The sequence below is a fragment of the Hoplias malabaricus genome, chromosome 6 (genome assembly GCF_029633855.1).
Source record: "Hoplias malabaricus isolate fHopMal1 chromosome 6, fHopMal1.hap1, whole genome shotgun sequence".
Taxonomy (NCBI): domain Eukaryota; kingdom Metazoa; phylum Chordata; class Actinopteri; order Characiformes; family Erythrinidae; genus Hoplias; species Hoplias malabaricus.
In genome coordinates, this window is record NC_089805.1 from 3,379,417 (window position 1) to 3,406,687 (window position 27,271).

A 27,271-nucleotide genomic window follows, 5' to 3' on the forward strand; every position below is an offset into this window, starting at 1 on the left:
GGGCAGTATTTAATATTGTGGCATTAGAAAACGGTATTTTAAAATGACGATGGTGTATGAACATGTTAATGTTAATGGCAAAAAAAAACAAACATTCACACCCCTTCAGTAAATTGCCAAAGAAAAGAGCGACGTCGGATTGCAATGTACAAATAAACCAGTTTAATTTCAGTTTCAATTTGAAAAGCACATTAGTTTTTTTTTTTTTTTCATCTTGTATTTTTTCTTTCTATTTTGCATTTTTGTAAATATTTTTTCTTCCATATGTTTTATTTCTTTTTCCTGTATTTTTCATTCTCTCTCTCTCTTTCTTTCCCTGTAGCACTGTTGGGTGGAGCTGGTATGGCTCTGGGGGGATCTATAGGTGCTTCAATTCCAGGCAGCGCCCCTGCTGCCCCCAGCCTAAACCCACCAGGTCAAATTGACCCAAGCTCCATTGAGCGAGCTTACGCTGCCCTTGGTCTCACCTACCAGGGCACACAGACAACTGGACAGAACCCGCTACCGCCTACCCCCACACCCCCAGGGGTGACAGGGCAGGCTGGAATGAGGCCACTAAACAGCGTGGGTGAGTAACTCTGCACCTGAATAGATCTCCTTTAAAGAGGTGGGATTCCAGTACAGTTTGATTATATTTTTCCTATTGAACCCTAATTCATCTCCTTAGTTCTTCACCAGATTTATATGATGTGCAGGAAAACCTTGTTCCCCTTCCCTGCAAAAATGTCATAAGTTTCAAATCATTTGTATGAAGTAAGAAGTAAGACGGTTTTGTAAAATACCAAACTGGTACCGTAGATAATCCTTAAATCACTGAGAAAGCTTTAAGATATTAAGAATTAAAAGTACTTAAGCATAATAAATCTTCTAAATCTATATTGTATAGATGACAGCTATGCATGAAATTACTAATAGTTTAATTGCTGTAATAATATTAATTGTTAAACTGGAATTTTGAATTACATGCATAAATTTGACAGTGAATTCAAACAAACAGTACTCACATTTCTAGTTTACATTAATCTACGTTAGGGTGTACTCACGCTTGATCCGTTTGCCTTGTTCTGTGTATGAGGCTGGTTGTCCATGTGGTTGTCTCAGCTGTCCATTCTCTTTTTAACTGACCTTACAGGAGCACTTTGTTTTTTCACAATTACCAAATCATACCTGCGTTGTGGTGGTCTTTTGGCTCACTGACCATCGAAAAACAAGGTGAAACAGAGAACAACAAATGGACTACTGTCTATATTTGTAATACTACAATGTGCACCTGTATGGTCATTGGAGCTAATAAAATGGACAGTGACTGTGAAACCTAGGTGGTAATAATGTTATGGCTGATCAATGTATCGATTTCTCAATTCCATTTATGCAGGCGCTAACCCAATGGGAGTTAATGGTGGTGTTGGGGTCCCAGCCCAAAATCAGCAGCCAAACCTCCTACCAGACAACATACTACATCGAAGCATCAACACACATGGGTACATAATACTGCATGCACTACACCACTGTAACGCTAAACTAACACTATGCTGGAAGCACCATTCTGCAGCAGGGATGGTATTGTTATTTCTCTTAACTCAAAAGGTTTAAATCCTTTTTGATCAGTCTACTGAAAAGTTGTTCATTTGCATGCTCAGAATGCTAATTTACTGATTTATTAAAAAAAAACGTGACTGGCCATCATTGATACAGCTTACAACATCAGACAAGCAAGTAGCAACAACAAAAGAACATATAGTAAGCAGCTGTCTTCTTTGTAAACTAATTAATGCTTTTCTACCAATGAGAAACCTTCATTTCCAACAACGTCAATTGATTAGCAAACCACAGAAGTTCGTTCCCGGCTGGAAGTAAAGAAGAGTTGGTATCTCAACGCAAACTGTGAAATTGTCCGTGGGCGTGTCGGGCTTAAGAAACTCCAGAAAGCACACAGAGCCAGAAATAGTGTTGTTGTGCAGTGAAGCTGGACATTTACAGTGTGTTAAATAAATAAATAATGGGAAATAAAACAAGAACATGCTCCAAATGTGTGTTTCTTGGGCTGTAATTAGCACAATACGTGGCATGCTGCCTGCTTTTCTTTGCTGTTCGCGAGCACAGCAGGACAACACAGAACTGCTCAACATATACCACGTGTATTATATCTCACTCTCATCTGAACCCGCTGTAAACAAAGAATAAACCATGACCCTGTCATGGCTCTATCTGTGTATCTGTGGTGCTGGCGCCCCCGCTGATGATGTATCAATGGCTCCAATCTAAACTGGAGAAAACGGAGCCATTTTTTTGGAGAGTGCCAAGGTTTCAAGAGTCAGGAATGAAACCGATTCTTTTGGTGGAAAAGGGCTGTTTGAGTTTTACTACTAAATTCAGACACTTTCCTCCACCAGTAGTTGCTTCCCACAGTGTCCACTACTGGATTTATCAGTCACCTACCAATTTTGTGGGACGTTTACCTCTAATTTTCAATTTAATTCATCACAAGTTCACTGTAGTTAACACCAAGATTACTCATGAGTTTTTCCTCTTTTTCAGTCTAATGAATGAGGGGTCAGGTGTGGGGGCTATGGGTTCTGTGCCTGTGGCCACACCCCCCTCTGCAGCAGGGGTGAGGAAAAATTGGCATGAAGATATTACACAGGACCTTCGCAACCACCTTGTGCACAAGCTGTGAGTAACTCGTGAACACACGTACGCAGACATACACACGTTTGTTCACACAAACCAAGGCAGCCACATCAAACAGGCCAACGTCTTTGCAGGCAGACCACCAATCCTGTAACAGATGCACACTGACACACCTGTCACAGATGCTACTGCTCACCGTATTCATCACACAGAGCAAATAGACGTAATGAGTCATTTGCTTTCTGATTTGGTCATGACCTTTATCTGAATAGATGGCCAGATTTGAATAAAATAAATGAATGGAAACAGTAGAGAGACCCCCCCCCCCCATTTTCCCATTGTGTGCTAAGTGCTTTAGTTAAAAACAATTTTATTTTAAAATAGTTTTTCAGAATTAAATCCAATTAATATTGGATTTTTCCTCAGTTCTTTTAACATAACTTTGTTCGTTTGTGTGTGTGAGCAGTGTGCAGGCTATCTTCCCCACACCGGACCCTGCTGCTCTAAAGGACAGACGGATGGAGAACCTGGTGGCGTATGCTCGAAAAGTAGAGGGAGACATGTATGAATCTGCCAACAGCAGGGTGAGAACACACACCTACACCTGATAATTCTGACTACAGCATTACTAACATAGAAAGGAAGAATTGAACTCATGCTTCTCCCCACCCCTAGGCGGAGTACTACCACCTCTTGGCTGAAAAAATCTACAAGATTCAGAAGGAGTTGGAGGAGAAGAGGAGGACAAGGCTGCAGAAACAAGGCATGATGGGGCAGCCTGGGATACCATCCAACACACTACCGCAGCAGGGGCCACAGAGTGTGTACCCATACGGAGAGACAGGCAGACAGATGCACACACAGACAGACACACACACAGGTGTAGGCAGCACACATCCAGGCTACATCATTTAATATTGTGGCCTTTAAAAGTGCACAATGCGGAGTGTTGGCTTCCTTTTAAAAGATCAGTTGAGGTTTCCCCTTCATAAGTATTCACAGTTAAATACTTTCACCTTAGTTAAAGAAATCCAGACAATGAACAGCATTAAAGCTGATGGTGTTGGTAGGGTGTCACTACCGTTTTTATGCTGCAAAACTGTAAATCTGTGTAATCCTATATGTTTTGTATGGGTAACTCATGGGTCATGTGTTATGTTAAATATTTCCTTTTTTCCCCTCTCTCTCTCTCTCTATTTCAGATGGCCCTTTGCCAGATCCATCACTTGCTCGACCCACGGGACCCAATCAGATGGGCAACAGAATGCAGAACCCTGCTGGTAAATACACACACAAAAAAACTGCTCTGGCAGGAAAAAAAGTCTGCCTCAGTTTTTATTTTATATCCAGGTGATGGTGCTGTAAGCGTTGTCCTTCTAAGATGTATTTAAAATGGTTGTAAATGATGTTAAACACTGTACTACTTTATAACCGTTAAATTGGCATGTCTTTGCAGCTATGAATCAGTTTGGTCAGTTGGGAATGCAAGGTATGACACCTCCGCTGCCCATGGGAGGAAACCTCAGCCAGGTAGGCAAAACAGTGTTATCTACATTTTATATACCACCAGGGCGCGGAAAAACCTAGAATTAATATTTTCACAGCTTTACTCACAATTCTGTTCATTAAGAAGAACATAGTAGTACCTGATATTAACTGAAATATGATCTGTACTCCAATAAAATTGTATTGCATAATTAAAATAGTCGAGAGATTTAAGGTTATAATGCACTGAATAAATTCAGAAGGATGTGTAGTAGAACAGTCATCATCTTTTCCACTTTAAAGGCTAAGCACCACTTAATGGACCTCCGTGAATATTTAACATTATTTAAGTTACTGACATTAATTTGCTTTAAAACTGACAATTTTATTAAATTGATGGAAAAATTCTTGAACGCGACCGTGACGTCACTGGTGGACAACAGCTGAACAACGCCGCGGTAAAACACCGTTATGACTGACTGTTATGACAGTATCTAGCTAAATAACCAACATTATTCATGACAATAGCCTAGCAATAAACTAAACTCAAATGTAGAGGTACCGTTATTCTTGTAAATGTGATCGAAGTCGAACTCGAATTCATCCGACATATAAACCTCCGTAATGCAGCTACGTAGCCGAGTATAATCTGAGCACCGAGTTTAGCGAGTCAAGCTAACGTTAACTAACACCAACTAAAACAGGCGAAGTGAGTGTCCTTACCCTGTTTACCTCCATGTTACAGAGGCTCTTCAACACCTTTCGTTGGTGCCCTTACATGCCCATATTGTTGGAAAAGCGCCAGTGAAATGAGCTACAGATAACGGAGTGAGCGGATGGTCCTTTCCAAAGTGCCCGTTTAAAGTGGACAAATTTAGTTCATTTTCTGGATATTTTGGGATCTTTGGGCCATTTGTTCACAGATGTCCCACTGTACATTGAATGATTGCAGCCAAAAACAACACACTTTTCCTTCATTTTGCATTAAATTAAGTGCAGCTTCTAGAGTGTTGTCCACCATCTACGTCACAGGCAAGACGCCTATTAGAGTTTCCCAACACCGTTGAGGGGGGACCAACGGTCTTTTAAACCTTATTCCTTGAATTAGTAAGAAATAACATGTTTTCTGACTATCAATAAACACAAGTTAGGAACTCAAATTCCACTGTATTTATTTGTTTGACACTTTCATAGAGCTGGTGCTTAGCCTTTAATCCATTTCAGGGTCACGGTGTAATAGAATTACTTACTTTTTAAATAATTAAACTATAATTCTGCCTTTTTTTGTGTTTGTTTGTTTGTATTAGATGGGGATGCAAGGAGCGCCACGAATGGCTCAGCCCAACATGGGTCCTATGCAGAACCAGTTCATGCAGAACCAGAACCAATTCCCTGGAGCTGGTGCTTCTCCAGTCCAGGGCAACATGGGACTGAACCAGCCTGGCCCACAAGGAGGACTGCCTCAGGTGGGTATTCTGATGCCGCCTTTGATTTGTTTAGTCTTTAGCATTCACTTGACTACAACCTCATGCCACCCAGCATGAATTTTTCAGATATTAGGATGTAGCTGACAGCTGTTGGTGTTGAAGGAGCAACAGATCACTCTAGATTAAAAATGTGTTCACGTTTTATATTGTATTTACTGTAGAAAAACTAACATATTTATACTTCTCCAGGTCTTCACAACAACACATACACGAGTGGTGTTTGTTCTTTTTTACGTTTCTGTTTTAAATAATGAGTAAAACCTGGACTGATTCTTTTACGCCTTCCCGTTCTCTTTCTCTCAGATGTCCACACCTCCTTTACTGCCAGTCAGTAGTCCAGCGGTTCCTACCCCACCTACTGTTCAAGGTCCTGGTCCAATGGGTCCTTCGCCCAATCTCCCGTCCTCCACACAACCTCCCAACTCTCACACGCACTGTCCACAAACCCCGAACACACACACACATGCTCCGCCCCTGCAGCAAAATACACCGTCTCCCGCCAGGAGCCTCACACCTAAACCTCATCAGACTCCTCCCCAGTTGCCTGGAAACCACACGCCTCAGCCACACACGCCAAACTCGGGCACTATGGCCCCTCCCATCCCACAGCAGCAGCCGGAGAAAACCAATCAGCTGCAGTCACAGACGCATGGAGGCGGAGCCCCGGGAGGTTCTCAGGTGGGACTGACCTCGTCTGTGCCTTCCCAGAACGCTTTGGGGCTGAATGCTCATCCACACACACCGGTAAATTTGTTTACTTTAATTTTAAAAAACCCATATTAGACTGTCTATAATTTTACTTAATTTTCCATTTTAAATCTTTTTGATTGTGATTATTTTGGCCTGTAACTTGAGCTGATTATTCTGAATCATTAACTCAGAATTTAAAATATACTGAATGCCCAAATGTGACTGAAATAATTGTATTTATAGTAGTAAAACCTAGTTTTATTTTTTATTTTTATTTTAATTTTTGAAAGTAGCTTTGCACAGCACCCGATCTGTTGCTGGGTGTCAGTATCACATTAGTCTCACCTTTCGCCACTTAATCTAGCCAAGAACTGCCTACTACTACCGGAAAGGAAATTTGACTGAAAGGCAGAAGGACCAATTATAAGTCTAATATTTTGGCATGTAGAAGGAGACGGATAGCCAATCAGATTACAACTGGCAAAATCTTGCTAAACTTAAAGGCTAAGCACCACTTAATGGACCTCTATGAATATTTCACATTATTTTAGTTACTGACATATATAAGTATGAATTAAAATGAAAATAGCAACTTAATTTGCTTTAAAATTGAGCTAAATAACCAACATTATTCATGACAATAGCCTAGCAATAAGCTAAACTCAAATGTAGAGGTACCGTTATTCTTGTAAATGTGATCGAAGTCGAATTCCTCCGACACTATAAACCTCCGTAATGCAGCTACGTAGCCGAGTATAATCTGAGCACCGAGTTTAGCGAGTCAAGCTAACGTTAACTAACACCAACTAAAACAGGCGAAGTGAATGTCCTTACCCTGTTTACCTCCATGTTACAGAGGCTCTTCAACACCTTTCGTTGGTGTCCTTACATGCCCATATTGTTGGAAAAGCGCCAGTGAAATGAGCTACAGATAACGGAGTGAGCGGATGGTCCTTTCCAAAGTGCCCGTTTAAAGTGGACAAATTTAGTCCATTTTCTGGATATTTTGGGATCTTTGGGCCATTTGTGCACAGATGTCCCACTGTACATTGAATGATTGCAGCCAAAAAAAACACACCTTTTCGTCATTTTGCATTAAATTAAGTGCAACTTCTAGAGTGTTGTCCACCATCCGAACACCGTTGGAGGGGAGGGGGGGGACAACGGTCTTTTAAACCTTATTCCTTGAATTAGTAAGAAATAACATGTTTTCTGACTCTCAATAAACACAAGTTAGGAACTCATTCCACTGTATTTATTTGTTTGACACTTTCATAGAGCTGCTGCTTAGCCTTTAATGCCCTGAAAATATCAGAATGTCCATCAACTTGTGGGACAGCCAGCTGTGGCTGAGACTAGCCTCAGACTTACATCTGCGCACAGTTTTTATTATTTGACATCAGATGATATAAAAATATCTGGTTTAGTCTCAGGTCTATGTAATAATACAGAATTGTTTGTACCTCACTAAAAAACACATAGAGTAGTTTGACCATGAAATATAAAAATAGTTCATTTTAATAGATGCTTTAATGCTTGTAGAAGAATGTGAGTATTCTTTGTACTTTTCTAATTGGTAATAATTGTTGTTTCTCAGCCATCACACAAATCATCTCTGGCAGCGGATGGACAAGTGTCCACTCCAGCGTCAGTCAGTTTCCCTGAACCCCAGCAAACATCTGCTGATGGCTCCTCTCTGGCTGACCTCAAAACAGAGGTCAAACAACCAGAGGATGAAGATGAGAACGAAGCAGAGAGCCAAGCATCAAGCGCAGTGACAACCATGCAGGAGGAAATCAAGACTGAGGAAAAACCTGATGTGTGTGAAATCAAGGTAAAGTGATAGTTCTGCAGAAATCAAATGTATTTGGTTTTCTCCTTATTGATGAATGTGCATTAGGAAACATCTGATGAATCCAAATGTGCTAAGCACTATATAGTTTGAGTTAATATCCTGCTATGTTCTATGACATAAAAGGCTGAACATTCCCTTTATTTAAATCAAGATGCAAGAGGCAGACTTGCTAGTAGGAGGTCATGAAACATTGAAACATTTTGTATTGTGATATATATTGAATTATTGTCTGTATAATTTTTCTTGTTGTTTACCTTTTCGGCTCCTAGCAGTATCACAGTAGAGGGTGACCAGGAGCTGTGAACCATGTTTCTGGATGGAGCCCATGTTTGTTTTTTTAGAGCTGCAGTCTGTGTTGTGTGAGCTCATATAACATCTCCCGTATTTGTGCTAGATAAAGAAGGAGGAGCCATCTGGTGAAGACTGCAAGACAGAACCTATGGAGACATCCATAAGTGTGACGGGAGAAGACAAGAAACCAGAGATGAAGACTGAACCCAAAGAAGAAGAGGAGAAACCGGCAGCAACGAACAACTCCACCGCCAGCACACAGAGCAAGAAGAAAAGTAGGCCCACGCGTGAACGTTTGCAGTGATAACCATACTTTTTTAATGATAGGCGCTCACACATGGACGTATCCAACGTATTTACCAGATTATACTCTTGTACGATGACTGTGACTTGATAATAACACAATCTCTCTCTCTCTCTCCTGTCTCTCAGTTTTTAAGCCAGAGGAGATCCGGCAGGCTCTGATGCCCACTCTGGAGGCTCTGTATAGGCAGGACCCCGAGTCTCTGCCATTCCGCCAGCCGGTGGACCCCCAGCTGCTGGGGATACCTGTACGTATTCGAACTAGTAACAAAACTAACCTGGTAAGGCCCTGCGCTCACACGCATTCTGCTTCCTGTGCTCCAATCAAAAACCTTAGCTTTAGAGTCATTAGAATCATGTTTTCTTTTCCTCTTTCTACCTCTCTTTCTCTCACACACCTTCCTCTCCTCGTGATGCTTGTATCGGAGAACGTAAAGAAGTGGTTTACCCTGTTTGTGTGTGCGTGCGTGCGCGCGTGTGCGTGTGCACAGGTGTGCGTGCGTGCGTGTGTCTGACTTCTCTGACCCTCACCTCACTATGCACCACATAATGCAATGAACACTGCGGCAGTGTGTTCATTGCCTTGCTGGTGAATCAGGTCAGTGTGGACCAAATCATTTTGTTTTTTCTGAATTACCATTCATTACATGTAATTCATCATTCTAAATCTCCACCTTGGCCATAATTGGGATACAGTTAATGTAACAGGACTACAAGTGTAGTCCAAGGTAATATTTTAGTCCGTCACGCTTTCAGCAGTTCATAGCCCATTGCTTAATTTAGGCCTGATGTCCATGCTTGGTGCTCATGTTTGGCCCGATGCTTCCATCTGCCTAATAACCCATATAGAAAATAGACAGAATTTAACAACAACAACATGATCCTTGACCTGTGCTGAGAGAGGGAACAGAAAGGATTTTACTCAGACAATTTAAAAAGCCTCTCCTACTAGTCTTAGCAGATCAGCCAAATCAGTCAAACTGCAAAACAGCTATAATGTTTATTTAGTTACTCTGCTTGCAGTTGCATCTAACTAATGGGAGAATTAAATATTTTTAAAATACATATTTTTAAAAGCCCGATTTAATCCGTATTTGTCTTCAGTTCAGTTCATGTCTCACTTTTATAGCTGTTTAACTGTGGTTTGATTGCATTTAGGTTGTCTTTGTGCTTGTGTGTCTGTGTGGATATGAAGTGTGCCAAAAACTTCAAGACAATAACAGATATTTTCAATCTAAAGTAACATTAAATGAGTTTGGTTTCCATTAGGGATGCACTGAAAAGAAAATTCAAGGTTGATGCCGAAAATTAGAAAATACTCAAAAAAGAAAGCTTATGAGAAAAAAATTGTGATTATATACAACAGGCAACAATTAAATATCCATTGAAATTAATTGTTGGTTAACAATTTTGTCATTTTAGGAACAGTGCTAGTGGGGACTTGTTATGAACAAAGATTAAAAACCTCTCTTATTAATGTCTGTAATGTCTCCCCTCAGCCAGCATTTCCCATTTGATCTGCTACAGCATTTTAATCACCATTCCTCATTTTTATGCTTTTAATTTCTCCTGCCTATTAATCTTGAGCGAAATGAAGATTGGATCTCTAAACATCACAAGATTAGCATTGGGTTCTTACACGGTCACAATATCCAATGATGTTCACGCCGATTATACAGGGGGTCCTCGACTTACGACGTTGATCCGTTCCTACGTCGCGTCGTAAACCGATTTTAGGTGTAAGTCGGAACATACGTACATACAAGCCTGTCTCATCCACGTTGAACACTTGTTCAGCACAGTAACCCCCCCTCCCTAATTATCAAGAGTCACGTAACCGTGTATTCTTCCACCGCGCACACCAAACACGAAGTTCGCGTTATGACGTTCATGATGCAAAACCACTTGAGTCGAAACAAGGCTTTATACAGTAAATGGGAGATGTGTCGTAACCAAGAAACATCATAACTCGGGACTGACGTAACCCGAGGACCTCCTGTACTAGGTTATGAAACTTTAGAGCACAGTCTAAGAGGCCACTTGCTACACACATCTTTATGAAAGCATATAAAATTCACACTCAAATTGAATTAAAAAAACAAATCTCTGTCCACATTAACAAAAAAATAAATAAATATGCATGCCAGCCCAGCAGGGCCCCTGGAGGATGATGCTCCAGTTGTATATCAGATGAAATGCAGTGCCTCTCCACGGTTTATTTTGTGTGTGTGTTTTAATCTGTTCTGGGCGGTTACAACATTAATCACAATATATTAAATGGTAATTCTCAACCTGAAAAATCAGTGTAACCGAAAGCCAAAACGTGTTATTTCATTAAACATAAACTCTTGTTTGACACTTGAATTTTGCCCTAAAACAACAAATATATTGTGCCTCCTCAAAATTTCAGTGCATCACTAATTTTAAAACTTGTAAATTTGAGAATAAGAATATAGCTGTAGTTTCTTCCAAACTTTCTCTATGACTCTTAACTACATCTTTCTCTTAACTACATCCAATGGTGGTAGGGCCTGCCCTTCTAGTGTTCTACAATAAATTAGGACCGTCACAATTTACTTAGTAAAACTGTAGTGTTTCATATTAATAATCTGTTCAGATTGACTTCTCTAATCTTGCATAGTCAACAGAACTGTTTTCTGTTATGTTTATATAGTGAAGTCTTTTTGTTTGTTTGTTTTTTCCAAATGATTAGTGGTAGATATCTTGTTAGTGTGTGGGTATTTGGCACATTTCGACTGGCTCATCTTCATTGGTCCCTTTTTTATAGTGTGTGTGCTTTATGCGCTAATTTAATGTTTACAGGAGTGTTCTTAAATACACAACGGGCTCTTTTAATGATATCTAGTTCAATCTCAGTAATTCATTACACATTTTTCTATACACTTTTTTTTATACCCAAGGCAAAAAATAAGGGCCCTGCCATGATATATTCCCGGGAAGTGTCTAAATTGTGTCATTTTGCCATTGTTGTTGGTGCTGCTTATTGCTTACAATTTACGTTAAACCTTTTTACAACTTAATCAATTACTACTTGCTCCTTTTTTGCAATAAGTCAATTTTAGCCACATATCCAGCTTTAGCAATTTAACCTCTCTCTGTTCTCTCTCTCTGAATGCTATGTGTCATGCTCTATTCATCCTCAAGGTTGCACTGTTTGCTTCAGTTTGCTGTTCATGCTGCTATTCAGTCATTGTGTCCTGCTCTAGTTCATTACTGTGTTGTTACAGTCCAGTCTTCCTCTGCACCCAGCCTGCCAAACCACACACACACATGCACACCTGTACACACATACAGCTTCTCAATATGCATTCAAACCCAAACTTCAGCTATTATAGGCACAGCCAAAAAGGCTACACTGACCCTGCACTTTGTCTAATACCGGTAAGCTATTTGAAGAGCCACATTCGTGTTTTTGTAGCAGTTAACTGAAGGTTTTTCATATATTTTGTGTATATATATAATATTTTAAATACTTTAAGCCATGCATTTGGAATTTTTGAGGTGTAGGGTCACTGTGGCATTGGGCTAGCATCAGTGAGCTTTAGACCCAGTCCCTTGGACAAGCAACGCAAGTTACACAAGTTCCATTATTGGCTGTATTCAGTGCCTTGGTGCCAACTAACCAAGTGAATTGTAATGTCAGAAGACTTGCTTAATTAGTACAGCACTTTAGCCCTGGGAAGCCATTGAACCTAAAGCTTTTTACTTGGTGTGGGATAAGTGTTGATAAATCTCAATTAAGTCCAAAGCTCACTGATAACAAAAGCGAAGTCCCTTGAAAATCCTTTAGGGTCCATTTGCAACATTGTCACCTCGCAGCTTTCTAGCCTACAGTCCTCCATGTGATTGCTTTAGATCACATGTGTATGTATGGAAGTATCTGTGTGTGTGGGTGCAGGGTGAAATTGAGGGAGCAGGAATCTGTTACGTTTCTCTTGTTTGTGCACATGAACTTTTCCACAGCGCTCAACATTGCCTTCCTCTTGTCTCCTTTCTGATCCGGCTCCACCTCTGAATCATCTTTCTTCTGGATGTCCTCTTGCTCTGCTGCGCTTGAACATTATGGCTATGATGACGTCCTTCTCCGTGACGCTTTACTACCCTGATGATTGTGATGATGGCCTCTCCTTCCGTTCATCCATCTCACTCAACCTCCTTCCTCGTGTATTCACGTCCTTCATTACTCCTCCAGGACTATTTTGATATTGTGAAGAACCCAATGGATCTGTCCACCATAAAGCGAAAACTGGACACGGGACAGTACCAGGAACCATGGCAGTATGTTGATGACGTCTGGCTGATGTTCAACAATGCCTGGCTCTACAACAGGAAAACCTCACGTGTCTATAAATATTGCTCCAAACTAGCCGAAGTGTTTGAGCAGGAGATAGACCCAGTAATGCAGTCTCTCGGCTACTGCTGCGGAAGAAAGGTCAGTGTGAACACACGGGTGTCTTTTGTAATGGGTGAGATATTTGGTTGTAATTTCTGCAGAGTTTAGCATGAACTTATTTTGGGGTAAAGGCTTTTATTAAATCTGTTATATACAGTGGAACCTCTACTAAAGAACGCCTATACTAACGAACTTTCCAAGATACGAACCGGGCATTTGAATATTTTTTGCCTCCACCAACGAAGAAATATTTTTTGCCTCCACCTAGAACCGAACCCGAGCGTCCGTCAAGCCGGTGGCTGGAAATGGCCACTGACCCCAATCGGCGAGTCTCCCAGCGCCCAGACTTGAGTGAGCTTTTAAGATTAGCAAATTGTAGCTTTAGCAATTTAGCATTAGTGTAAATAGCAGACATGGAAATTCGTGCTAAGTTAAGCCGTATCTACGCTTCGTCTCCCCACATTCACCGCCTACTCTCCGTTATTCCACCCCCCCCCCCCCCCAATCATACAGCCAGTGCCTGTGTTACTCCTCCAGCCAGTCGTCACGTCTTCAAGGTAGCGATATGTAACCACTTACAACTTTATTATTTCTTTTTATTACTGTTTCCATTGTATTTCGTGACTTTCAGGGTGGGGGCTGGAACGCATTAATTGCTTTTCCATTATTTTAAATGGGGAAGATTGACTCGAGAAACGAACGTTTCCACTTACGAACCGGGTCACGGAACGGATCAAGTTCGTAGGTAGAGGTTCCACTGTAGTTATTAAAGCTGTGTAGTGTGTTTACTGTCCATTCATTCAACCACACCTTTTACTTCCCCTTTACAAGACAGCAAGGGGACACAAACCTAGGGACTGATGATGGCAAAAATAATCCACAATAAAAGAAAATCATCCTTTTCACATTTAAAACTCAATGTATAATGTTATTTTAATATATATTAATAATACAAAAAGATATTTCTGTCCTGCATCCCCTGTGTTCTACCATTTTAAAAAAATAAATTAAAATTAAATGAAATTAAAACCATATAAATAAAAATAATAATTGTCTGGTAAATCTCTGTAATTAACATTGTATTTTTTCTCAACAGATATTTCAACATCTTGTAGCATTGTGTATAAATGGTTTTGGAAATAGTGTATAGGGGCTATGCGTTAACATCACTTTCCTGCCTGAACATGCCTCTCCTCATGTCATTAGCTTCTCTTTTCTTTAGCATTTTCTCATCTGTAAATAAGCCCAAAATTATTGCTGAAGACTCTGTGAAGTCAGTCGCAAACAGCTCTTCTCCAATGTAGATGTTATGCCTTTTTCTCTGCATTCACAGTGAACGCTGGCGCTGCCACTCAGACAGTTGTGATGTCACGTGCATACCTTCTATAAGTCATTTAAAAAGACAAAATTCTTATCTCTCTCTCTCCCAGTTGGAATTTTCTCCTCAAACTCTCTGCTGCTATGGGAAACAACTATGCACTATCCCACGAGATGCTGCCTACTTCAGCTACCAAAACAGGTCAGTCTCTCTCTTTCTCACACACACATACACACAGTCACAGTCACCCATTAAACTTGACAGTTTAATTTTTATTGTGCATTTTTACAAACAGTACACACTTATACGTAAGAGTAAACGTTTCATACACACAGTAGCACCACATACCCCTGTAGATCAGCATGTTCTTGGTCACATGTTATTGAGCAATAATGTCAGAGCACACATCTCATGAAGTAAAGCATTGTTCAATCACAGGTGGATATTTGTTTGGTGGGGGGAATTTTCAATGGTTTTTATTGACCACTTCTCACTTCTGCTTTACCATTTGACTTTAAACTTAGACATTTTCAAAGGGAATCCTCATTCTAACAGCAAAATTTCCACAAATAAGGACCAGCCAGAATGTGGTATTCTTACAATTGGGTTGAATTCTGGCCATTACTGGTTTTAACGTCAATTATGTAATTAATAAAATTAGCAGGAAAGAGCAATGCATTTTCACTGAAAGCACTCTGACTTGTGTGTTTTGGATGTTCACCTGAAATGAACATCAGGCCGGATCTCTTTGAAATGTTCTAATAGGATGATGGGTCTCAGTTGCACCAATACTCGTTCCTCCGTATCCACCTGTTTCTTTTGGCCTCTGTTGTCCTTCTCTCCGCCCTGTGTGTGTGTGTGTGTGAGTGGGTGTATGTGTGCAGGTATGTGAGTGAGCATATGCATGTGTTTACATACATGTATCATACTTGTGTTCCCTTGGCAGGGTTGGGATAAATTCAATTCTCAGTTTTTGACTCAAATGCCAAATTAGAGTCCAAAATAACTGACTCTAAATAATTAATCCTTAGAAACCAGTCATTATTGCCGTCTGTATAGATTGTAGATTGCATTTACATGGGTAAAAACTATTTTTACAGTATAATATTCTAGCTAATATGAGATATTTAATAGCACTAAAGCCTAAAGCAACTCTACAAGAAACTTGAATGCTTTTGGCTTATGACAGCTGGAGAAATTATAGTCATTTTTAGTGTATTATTAGTTTGTTTTAAATTACTTCGCAATACCGAATTAAAATGGTAGTTATAACAGTGGTGGCTTCTAAGGATTTATACATGTTAGCTCAGCAATTAAGCAAATTAATGAATTTAATACCAACCTTGGTGTGTGTGTGTGTGTGTGTGTGTACAAGTGAGTGTGTTTAGGGCCTGGTGGATGGGAGGGTGTCTGTGCTTTGCTTGGCTTCCAGCTAGATGGTTATTTTGTCTTGAAACGTGTTGATTCATTTTCTTCACCTCTCTCTGTTCCACCCCTCCACCTCTTCATCCTCCATTCTTCTTCTCATCCGTAACATTTTTGTTTTTCACACTTTTTTAAATTGTTCATTCTACCCCTCCCCTCCCCTCCCTTCCCCCCCTTCTCCCCCTGCCCCTTTTCTCTCCCTCCTTCTTTAACGCTTGTGATGTCTGCATTGGCCTGCTTTGGTGCGACCAATCATCCTTCTCCGAAATTTACACGCTACCAATCAAATCAATCTGCCCACACAAAAACCCTGCTTCATGATTGGCTGCTTCCGGCGATGACCCTGCGCGCTGCCTCCCCCTGGCCTGCCCTGCCCTGATTGGTGACTCCCTCTGCGTGCCTTCTCTGTGATTGGCTGTGCTCTTGGCGAACGGTGTAGTTCACCCAAATATGGGCTTCTTGCTAACAGGTACCACTTCTGTGAGAAGTGTTTCAACGAAATCCAGGGGGAGAACGTATCCCTGGGTGATGACCCGACACAACCACAAACGTAAGTAACACTTCACAGCTGCAGGCTGTTTTTACCAACTGTAATTTATTCATTCAGTCATTCATTCTGTCATTTCAAGGCTGTCCTCACAATTATTTAATTTCTTTAATGAGATGTGAACTAAAGGTTTTTTTTGATGAATTGACTGCATGACTGATGTATATTTTATTTGTTTTAGTACATGTCATTTGTTAGTGTATTCGTTTATTTATGTTGAAACCTTGAAAAAGCTACGCATGCGTTGTTTGGACCTGTGTATTTAACTAATTCCTTGTCTGTGATTCATAACCACTCAGTTACTAAACTAAACAACAGAAACCGTGATAAGTTGTTTATTTTGTGACCGTTTATTTGACATTTTTCAGACTTATCAAATGTGTGTTTTGTTCTAAAGTTTAATGGAAATTTATTTAAAGGAAAATTAAAATAATTAATAATGGAGAAACAAATCAAATAATGTCTTTTTTCTGGGCCTATGTTGCACACTGAGACAAGGTAGGTGACTGAACACGAAGAGGGAAAGCCAATTTATGTTGAAATTTAGAAATAAATGTTTGTATATATGCTACAAAGTTTAACAAACTTACACGATGCCCAACACCACTTTTATTTTTTTTATAGATCCATCAACAAAGACCAGTTTCAGAAGAAGAGGAATGACACCCTTGACCCTGAGCTGTATGTTTACTTAATGGCTCATTTTAAACAAGCATCATACAGATCTCTCAAACGTCTCTCACAACAATTCTCTTGTCCCTCTCTTTCCTCAAAACAATTCTCTTGTCCCTCTTTCCTCAAGATTTGTGGAATGTACAGACTGTGCTCGAAAAATGCATCAAATCTGTGTTCTGCACAATGAGACGATATGGCCTTCAGGGTGAGCTTTCTTTTGTTGTCTGCTTGTGTGACTTCTTTAACTTCAAATTTTCCAAACATAACAAATCAGCCAGTAAGCAAACGATAGCATTAGTGTGTGATTTCTTTCCCTCTTTGTCTTTCATTCAGTTTTGTGTGCGATGGCTGTTTGAAGAAATCCAACAAGACAAGGAAGGAGAATAAATATGCAGCCAAAAGTAAGTTGATGAATTCCGTGGGGTGTCTGGCCTAAGTATAGAAGAGCCGAAGAAGTTTGGACGACTTTGTGTAGTTTTACAGTTTAATGAAGGTCTTTGGTATATTTCCCCTTTAGCTAATCAATCGATAAGGGGTTCTAGCTCTGCTCTAAACAGCATTAGAACAAAACATGTTTCGTTGTAAGTGGCTAAGTACCTCTTTGTTCTGATATCAATAATGAAACATTGGCTATTAATACTACAATTAAAATGATATTTTAACATGTTTATGCTGCACTATACTCAATTATCTGATGCGATTTGTTATAGAATTGAATCAGATTTGCTTTGTTTCCTCCAGTATCCTTCTTCAAGGTGTCAGATCAGTGCCATCCCAAAACTGCTTTTGTTTTGATTCCCTTCGCTCTCTCTGAACTGCGACCAGTTTATCCTACCTACACAAGCCTGAGAAATAATGGCTGCTGCATTGTGCTGGAAAACTCGGGTTTTCTGTTTCTAAACATTCAGTTTTGATACCTGCTCCTGTGCTTTGATTTTCAGAAAGTATCTGTTTCAAAATGGTGTCTTTGTAATTACCATCAACTCATTGCTAACAGCAAACATTACCCTTTTCTTCCTCCACTTTCTGTCATTTCACAGGGCTTCCTCAGACAAAACTAGGTAACTTCCTGGAGACACGAGTGAACGAGTTCCTGAAGCGTCAAAATCATCCGGAAAGTGGTGATGTCACCATACGGGTGGTGCATGTCTCAGATAAGATGGTGGAGGTGAAACCAGGCATGAAGTCCAGGTGGGAGCCCTGGACTTGTTTTATGAAATTAGTGCTGGAACTATAATTATCTCTACAGTCACAGTCGCACTGCAGTGGCAACATGATGGGCAAATCACTACATCACGGAGCTCGCACATGCACAAATCAGTTTACAATGTTCTTAGTGCGTTAAATAAAAATACTGCTTGTCACACACTACCAGAGAGAGACAGTGTGCAAAAAGCCTTCTTGGAATGGCATGGCATTGCCCTTTAATATAAAAAGCCTATTCGCATAGATGGAGTAGGTGTCAGCCAGAAAAATACCCGTTCACGTGCATGCATATTAGCAGCTGGAACATCTTTGTATATTATTATTATTTATAATTAGCCCTTTTTTCCAATATTGGTCAGTATTTGCCTGTGCATTTTGAAACTAGCTTGGTTTACAGATTTTAATTTTTTTTTTTTTTTTTCATTTAATGACTGGACAGAAATGGCTGGGAAGCATTGATTATATTGCCACCTAGTGGACATGCCTTTAATTAAATTAAAATAGTCTAATAGGAATAAAAACATCAGACTGTAGTCTTTCTTTTGTGCTAAACTGACATTTTAAAAATATTCAGATAAAACTGAATTAAAGAAAATTAAATTGCATTAATTCCTTGGTTTTTCCTGCATCTGAAATGTGACCAAACCTACTTCTGTTTGTTTGCAGGTTTGTGGACAGTGGTGAGATGGCAGAGTCATTCCCGTACCGAACAAAAGCTTTGTTTGCATTTGAAGATATTGACGGAGCAGATGTGTGCTTTTTTGGAATGCATGTGCAAGAATATGGCTCTGATTGCCCTCCACCCAATCAGAGGTGAAAAAAGAAACCGTACACATTAACAGTCACTCATTATACACACGTTCCCTAATACATACTCATGGTATGCTTATTTCTTGTGGAATGTAGCATGGGGCAAATCATTTCCCATACAGTTACAGGCGTTAGTTTATTTTTGTTTTGTTTTTTTTCTGGTGGCTTGATTCACATATACACCAATATCTTCCTGGAAAATGTGACTAAATACGTTTAAAGGTGTTTTTAAAAAACGAATAAAACAGATATTCATGTGCACTCCTCTCTCTTTCTCTCTCTGCTCTACTGTTTTTGCCTTTCCTGCAGACGTGTGTATATTTCCTACCTGGACAGTGTGCACTTTTTCCAGCCACGTCACTTAAGGACTGGCGTGTATCACGAGATCCTCATAGGTTACCTGGAGTATGTTAAGAAACTAGGGTTCACCACTGGACATATCTGGGCATGCCCACCCAGCGAAGGCGACGATTACATCTTCCACTGTCACCCCCCGGAGCAGAAGATACCCAAACCCAAACGTTTACAGGAGTGGTATAAGAAAATGCTGGATAAGGCTGTGGCAGAGCGAATTGTGCATGACTACAAGGTAAATGCTTCTGTGTTAGCTGCTGCAGAGTTTTACTAAACTAATGAAGGATACTGTCCCAAGTCTCTGCTGAACATTTGCCCTATTTTTCTACCGTGGAGCCTCTCCTTGTTCCCTATAGCTGTTCATGCATTTTTTTTTTCCCCCTCTCTTGCTGTGTTCAGGTAAAGCACTGCTCCACATCTCATTTTAACCCCTGGCCCATTTTCTTTGCCTTTCCTCTCATAGGACATTTTTAAGCAAGCGACTGAAGATCGTTTGACCAGCGCAAAGGAACTGCCTTATTTTGAGGGTGATTTCTGGCCCAATGTGCTTGAGGAAAGCATCAAAGAACTGGAGCAGGAAGAAGAGGAAAGAAAGAGGGAGGAGAATAGTACCTCCAATGAAAGTGTTGATGTAAGATCTCACTCAAAAAATGCTCAACATGTTTACTGAAATAAAACCAGTAATTCCTCTTTCTAGGATTTTTTTTATGAGAATATCTTGCAGTCCTGTCTGATGATGTTTGTGATTTTTAGGCCACAACTGGTGACAGCAAAAGTGCCAAGAAAAAGAACAACAAGAAGACTAGCAAGAACAAGAGCAGCTTAAGTAGAGCCAACAAGAAGAAACCAGGAATGCCCAATGTCTCAAATGACCTGTCCCAGAAACTCTATGCAACCATGGAGAAACACAAAGAGGTGAAGTACATCCTCTTGCCTTTAGTAAAAGACCATGAAAAGTGGCCAAGAAGCTTGTGTCTGATGTCAATCCTTAAATCTTTGCTTTACTTTTTTTGCTTTGCAGGTCTTTTTTGTTATCCGCCTGATTGCTGGCCCCACTGCAAACTCCCTACCTCCGATTGTGGAACCAGATCCCCTGATGGCCTGTGACCTAATGGACGGACGTGATGCCTTTCTGACACTCGCACGTGACAAGCATCTGGAGTTCAGTTCGTTGAGAAGGGCCAAGTGGAGCTCCATGTGTATGCTAGTGGAACTGCATAACCAGAGCCAGGATCGCTTCGTTTATACCTGCAATGAGTGCAAACACCACGTGGAGACCCGCTTCCACTGCACGGTTTGTGAGGTAAGAACACAACTGATGTATCCAAAAAGCATGCTGAACTGCCCTACAAGGCCTGTTGTGCCTGCAAAGAGGAAATGTACTAAATTGGCTACATTCCATGCAAGTAGATCATTAAAAATATATATAATAATTTTTTAAGGAAGAGTATCAATTTTGGGAAAAATTAAAGGGAAAATATCTTTATTTTTTGCAGGACTATGACCTCTGCATTACTTGCTACAACACTAAGGGTCATGAACATAAGATGGAGAAGCTTGGTTTGGGATTGGACGACGAGAGCAGTAATCAGGCTGCAGCGGCCACTCAGAACCCTGGTGACTCTCGCCGTCTCAGCATCCAGCGCTGTATTCAGTCCCTTGTACATGCTTGCCAGTGTCGCAATGCCAATTGCTCCTTGCCGTCCTGTCAGAAAATGAAGCGGGTGGTGCAGCACACGAAAGGTTGCAAGCGGAAGACAAATGGTGGTTGTCCTATTTGCAAGCAACTCATTGCCTTGTGTTGCTACCATGCCAAGCACTGCCAAGAGAACAAATGTCCTGTACCTTTCTGCCTCAACATAAAGCACAAGCTCCGTCAGCAGCAGCTGCAACACAGGCTGCAGCAAGCGCAGATGCTGCGTAGACGCATGGCTACCATGCAAAGGGCTGGACAACCTCCTTGTGGAGGTGGCCCAACTGGAGGTCTTCCATCACCAGGCAGTAATAGTACTACAGGTCGTAGCACACCAACATCAATGGGTACTCAACCTACCACACCACAGACACCCACACCGCAAAGTCTAACGCCCCTACCCCCACCTGGAATGGGCACTGTTCCTGGCGCATCCCCTCAGCAACAAACACAACAACAGAATAACTTGCCTGCCCAGCACCCCATGCATCAATCGTTTCAACAAATGCCTGGTGCTCCTGGAATGATGACTTCACCACAGCCGCAGATGGGTCCACAGCAACAGGCAGGACAGTCACCACATCCTAACATGTCGCAGTATGGCCCTCGACCACCAGGGTCTTCTCCACATTCACAGTCCCAAGGCAAACCAGGCCTAGGTCCTACAACCCCTCCACAACAATCCAGCAACCCAGGGGCAGCTCCAGTACCCCAGCAGGCGCAGCAGCAGCCACCTTCAGGTCCTCCTCCAGCAGCAGTGGAAATCGCAATGAAGATCCAACAAGTGGCAGACGCCCAAAGGAAGATGGCTAAAGTTCAGCTTTTGCAGAGACAAACCACCCCAGCTGGCATGATTCCACCACATCCTCACCACCAACAACCCCAAGGGCAGATGGGGATGTCCCATCCTGGCGTTGGCATGGTTGGTGGGCCAGGGCTGCCGCCACAGGCACAAGCTTCTGTTGCCAGAGCCCAGATGGAGCAGCAACAGCAGCAAGGACCTCAGGGAATGATGGTGGGAACAGGCCCCATGCCACAGCAACCTCCACCCCAAGCTAATGTGCAGGGCCAGCTTCCTCCACAGGTGCAGCTTCCGCTAAGGGCCAATGCACAGCTCCAGCCTCCTCAGCAACAGTGGACAGGACAGGGCATGCCACCTCAACAGAGACCCCCAATGATGGGCCAGGCTGGGATGGTTGCAATGCAACAGCAAATGCAGCAGTCCCAACAACAACAGCAGCAGCAGCAACAGCAAATGCCTAATCGCAATGCCTTGATGAATATGGTGCAAGCAGGCCTGCAGGGTGGTGCTGCAGGGGGAGCTGCAGGAGGAGGCCTCCCTCAAGGAGCCTTGCAGGACCTCTTACGAACCCTGAGATCACCAAGCTCACCACAGCAGCAACAGCAGGTGCTTAGCATCCTACGTTCTAACCCACAGCTCATGGCTGCATTTATTAAGCAGCGGGTTCACAAGTATAAAGGCGGGACCGGAGGTCCAGCTGGGCCTCAGGGAGGGCCGGGGGCAATGGGTGGGCAGCCAGTAGGAGTCGGTGCAGGTGGACCTCAACCAGGCATGCATATGGGACAGGGTATGAATATGCAGGCCCAACTTGCTCAACTGCAGCAGCAGCAACAACAGCAGCAGCAGCAGCAACAAATGCAGCAGCAACAGAGACCCCTACTACAGCAACAGCAGGTTGCTGCTTTGCAACAGCAACAGCAGCAAGGAATGCCAGGGCAGGCACCTCCCAACATGGCCAGCATGAACCCACAGTTCAGAGAGCTCCTCATAAGGAGGCAGCAGCAGCTTCAGCTGCAGCAACAGCAGCAGCAGCAGCAGCTGCAGCAACAGCAGCAGCAGCAACAGCAACAGATGGGAAATCACGCTGCATTCCAACAGCAGCAAGCCTACATGAGCCAGCAAGGAAACATGCAAGTACCACCAGGGGGGCAAGCACCCCCTGGGCCACAACCTGGACAGCAGCAGGGTTACCCTGGCAACCCCACACAGCAGCAGCAGGCTGCAGCAGCCTTGCAGCAGAGACTCCAGCATCAACACCACTTGCAGATGCAGCAGCAGCAGAATGCAGGACTTCAGGGGCCTGATGGAGGCTCTGGTGCAGGTGGGCCACAGTCCCAACCTTCTCAAGGAGGGCCTCAGCCCTCTTCGTCTCCTGTGCTGTTGTCACAAGCCTTGCACCAGCGTCTGCTTCAGCAGCAGCACCTAGGTGGAGCTTCACCGGCACAGCAGAACAATCCCATGAGCCCCCAGCAGCAGCAGCAGATGTCCCAGTCGCCACACCTGCAGGGTCAACAGCAACACCCCACGTCACTTAGTAATCAGGTGCGTTCGCCTCAACCGTCGCCGCGGCCACAGTCGCAACCACCGCACTCCAGCCCGTCCCCGCGCACCCAGCAGCCCCAGCCATCGCCCCACCACATTTCACCTCAGAACCAGACAGGATCACCACACCCCAGCCACCTCCAACAACACTTGCCCGGAATGGCTCCGCCTCCCCCACCTCCACCACCACAACAACAACAACAGAACGCTATGGACCCTGGCGGATTCAGTACAGATCAGAACTCCATGCTGCCACAACTCAGTGGCATGGCAGGACTCCATACAGGAGCGAACGACATGCTGCCCCCTAGTGGACAGGATCTTGGGGTGAATATGACGTTAGACCTTATATAGTTACGGAACACATGGAAACTTGCCAGAGAGACAGTGTTAGACTTTTTTTTTTTTTTTTTTTTCCTTTTATATTGCAGTGATGAATTATTTAATGTTTTGTCAGTATGAACACATTGAACTCAGACCTTCCTATGGGAGATACAGCAATTAATCGACACAAATGAGAATAAGAGGATGCTAAATTATGGCCTCCCCCCCAAAAATTGTGTACAGAGAAAGGATTATTTCTCAGACTCAGAGAACATGACGCAGGTAATATTTTTGGGGCTGGGTCTAGGGGAGTATTTACCCTTTTTTAAGATATATTTTTAAGATTTTAAAACAGTTAATATGTAAAAGACCGACCGAATCATTGAATGCAAGGGGCTATATATATATATATATATATATATATATATATATATATATATATATATATATAGTTTGTTATATAATGTGTGCGAATGCTCCATGAACCAGTCTCTGTTATTAGTTTTACAGTGTGGAGTGTTACAAATGTAATTGATTACCATTTGTTATTGTTAAAATGATTAATTATTCAAACACCGTGCATATCTTTTTTGTTAAGTTTGGTTTCACATTTTATTTATTTCAATGTATTTTTTTTTCTTGCTCCTGGAGACTGCTACAATTCACACAGATTCTATTTTTGTTAATATGCATCAGAAAGGGGACGCTGTTCCTTTACATCCTAAGTTGGCATAAATGATCGACAGCAAGGATTACAGTGTTTGGGGGAATGGCTTATTGGTGTGTGCTGTTGGCCAGTGGTGGTGGGTTATTTTGTTTTTGTTCATTTGTTGGGTTTTTTTTCTGTTTTGTATTCAATTGTGCCACATTTGAAATGCCTAGCCATTCTTCCCACACGGGACAAACCTCCTTGAACGCTCTTACCCTGTACAACCTGCCCCCCCAAATGTGAGTGCGCTTGTCGGTGGGTGTGCGCACACTTCATGTGATACTTACGGGGTAGTGGAGGTGTGTCTTCATAGAAGTTTGTGTGGTATGTGTGTTTAGCTGCTCCTAATGCTAAGATGAATAGATGATATTAGAGTTTATCAAATGAACTGAAAGTTGGAGAGAATGCCACTGATCTCACTCTCTTCTGTCTCTCTCTCTCTGTCTCTCTCTCTCCGTCCCCTCCGCTCTTGCCTCTACTCTCAGAAATGTTATTGCTCTGAAATTTGGGAGTTTAATTTAAATATTTTTTACTGTACAAAGAAAACACAAACTGTGGACTCCATACTTTTTTGTAATAAAATGAAGATAAAATATATCAACAATTTTTACTTGTTCATTTGCCTGATACAAATACAAGCTATTAAGTCTTCAGCAGAAATTACACAGAAGCCTCAACAAATAAATGTTTACCTCCATTATAGTTTCATATCAGTATTCCTCCTATTTCCGGCCACTGCCTTATATGGTGCAATTCCGCTCTCCGCCAATCGCATTTGGTAAAACAATAAAACAAGTTCAAGCCTTAGTAGGGCATTTAAACATCAGTCTTGCAAGAAATCACATATCTAAACAATATTTACGTGTCTCTAACAGTTTTGTACTTATTTGTGTGCAAAACTGCATGTAGAACACAACACATTTCCATTTCGCGACGGATATTTACCTCAGTGTAAAAGTTAGCTTCCTTTTCTCTGAGGGGAAAATTTACCGCCATTGTAATCCTTACATGTAGAGTACGGATACCAACACAGGACAAACGTAATCTCATTGAGAACCTCTCAAAACCACTGAACGTGGTAGTAACGGTCTCGTTTGACTGTCACAAGCAGGGGAGGTGGCCGAAGTTAGGGGGCGCTAATAATCTTAGCAGTATTAGCACCTACTTAAACAAAAGCGTTTTTATTTAAAAACATATTTTCTTTCAAAGTCAAGCAAGTCTTGGACATTAATCTACACATGTTGATTTGAGTGAGTAAAGTACTTCTATTTATTTACAGTTAGCTAAGATTTCCAATATTGTAATTAAAGTGGCCGGAAGGTTGGGTAATTACGCTACAGTTCAGGAGACTGAAGAACACGCACTAGGCTTAGTATTGAAAGTTGGTTGCATTTCTCAGAATCACAGTAATCCCGAGTAGGTTTAGTAATGCTGGGATCTCTGTGGTGACCAGTCCATTGTCTTGAGGACACAAGCAGCTTCATTGTTTAATTTCATAATATTCTGTTTTTTTGTTTTGTTTTTTAAATGGATTTTTGGGAAATCTTTTAGCCCCACAGCATGGTGTTGTCTTCCCACTGTGGATGAACTGACACATCTGGATTTAATGGTCTACCAAGTCTCCCAGGTTCCTAAGAAATCCCATTTCCTGTGTCTTTTTGATATTACTGGAGTCTACAACATTGAATGTTTTCCTCTGACTTTCCCCTTGCATCCGAACACTTAATTTTAACACCATCTGAAAAATCTTTTTCAAATCCTTTTTAAATAATTAAGAAATGAGGGATTCTTTTAAACGCACAGTACTTTTTTAAGTAGAGTTAACGTCTTGCCTATGTGGGGGGAATAAATGAGATCTACATGATGAAATGTTGCTTTTTATGTTTTAAAAATGTTCTTTCATACCTACATATGCATATTCACATCCTCATTTTTTTCTTACCAGGAGTCAAGACTGTGCAGCTCTTTTACCAACCCCCTGAGTTGTTTTCCCTGCTTTACTTGATGCTGGATGGCTCCACCACTTGAAAATTAGCGCTCCATTTTTTATTTATTTTTTTATTTTCCCTCCCTCTCTCTCCTAGGTTTTATTGCCTAACTCATTACTTCCATATGGAGGGTTCTAGCCAGCTAGCATTAGCATTCATGCATTGTTTACCTTATTTACTGGCATCTGGTACACCAAGTCACTGAAGCTTACGCTGCCGGTGAGAACGTATGGCCTGCTCAGTGCTGATTGGCCAATCTCCTGATGGTAGTGGGCAATCCAGGTCTACCTGTACCGCAAACTGTCGAGTGTTAACATTCGCTGTCCTGTTCACATACACACTGTTTGTCACGTTCTTTGAGATTTCCCTTAGTTACTTGCCCGGTGTTCTGCATCTTCGTCACCTTATAAATGTTGCTGACAACTGTTGTGGTCTACTCAGCATTGGATTTGCCACATGCAAATCACTGCCACTGCTGTCAAGCCATCAAGACCTACTTGTGCAGGTCGCCTGAATCGCCCCTGATCCGTTACAACGTACTTTCTTAACTTACAAAGTCTACATATCTGTTCACCCCAGAGTTTTAGCCTTACAGGTGTTTCCAACAAATGTGTACTCTTACTTAGCCATTTTCTATCAATGTGGAACTAGTTCAGAACCAGGTTTGGAAACGATCGGCACCTTTCCTCCAACAGACTATTAGTTACCAACTGGAACCAACT

At 41.8% G+C, this 27,271-nt stretch overlaps 1 protein-coding gene across 5 annotated transcripts in view; it reads left to right on the plus strand.

Annotated features, from left to right (window-relative positions):
• The window catches only part of ep300b (E1A binding protein p300 b), a 35,734-nt gene extending 10,591 nt beyond the window's left edge, over positions 1-25,143 (plus strand). The window contains exons 6-30 of one of the 5 annotated variants that reach the window (XM_066673474.1): positions 323-568; positions 1,376-1,481; positions 2,539-2,673; positions 3,098-3,215; positions 3,307-3,451; positions 3,834-3,911; positions 4,088-4,161; positions 5,424-5,582; positions 5,907-6,347; positions 7,891-8,127; positions 8,543-8,714; positions 8,872-9,023; positions 12,956-13,195; positions 14,587-14,675; positions 16,339-16,449; positions 17,071-17,127; positions 17,249-17,326; positions 17,455-17,522; positions 18,162-18,312; positions 18,994-19,140; positions 19,447-19,726; positions 19,955-20,122; positions 20,245-20,406; positions 20,513-20,794; positions 20,988-25,143. In XM_066673474.1, coding sequence (XP_066529571.1) covers positions 323-568; positions 1,376-1,481; positions 2,539-2,673; positions 3,098-3,215; positions 3,307-3,451; positions 3,834-3,911; positions 4,088-4,161; positions 5,424-5,582; positions 5,907-6,347; positions 7,891-8,127; positions 8,543-8,714; positions 8,872-9,023; positions 12,956-13,195; positions 14,587-14,675; positions 16,339-16,449; positions 17,071-17,127; positions 17,249-17,326; positions 17,455-17,522; positions 18,162-18,312; positions 18,994-19,140; positions 19,447-19,726; positions 19,955-20,122; positions 20,245-20,406; positions 20,513-20,794; positions 20,988-23,882 — 6,791 coding nt within the window. In that variant the 3' untranslated portion in view covers positions 23,883-25,143. The remainder of the gene's footprint in view (positions 1-322; positions 569-1,375; positions 1,482-2,538; positions 2,674-3,097; positions 3,216-3,306; positions 3,452-3,833; positions 3,912-4,087; positions 4,162-5,423; positions 5,583-5,906; positions 6,348-7,890; positions 8,128-8,542; positions 8,715-8,871; positions 9,024-12,955; positions 13,196-14,586; positions 14,676-16,338; positions 16,450-17,070; positions 17,128-17,248; positions 17,327-17,454; positions 17,523-18,161; positions 18,313-18,993; positions 19,141-19,446; positions 19,727-19,954; positions 20,123-20,244; positions 20,407-20,512; positions 20,795-20,987) is intronic. The other 4 variants (XM_066673475.1, XM_066673476.1, XM_066673479.1 and 1 more) reach the window with 4 other exon arrangements.
• The last annotated feature ends 2,128 nt before the right edge of the window (positions 25,144-27,271 follow it).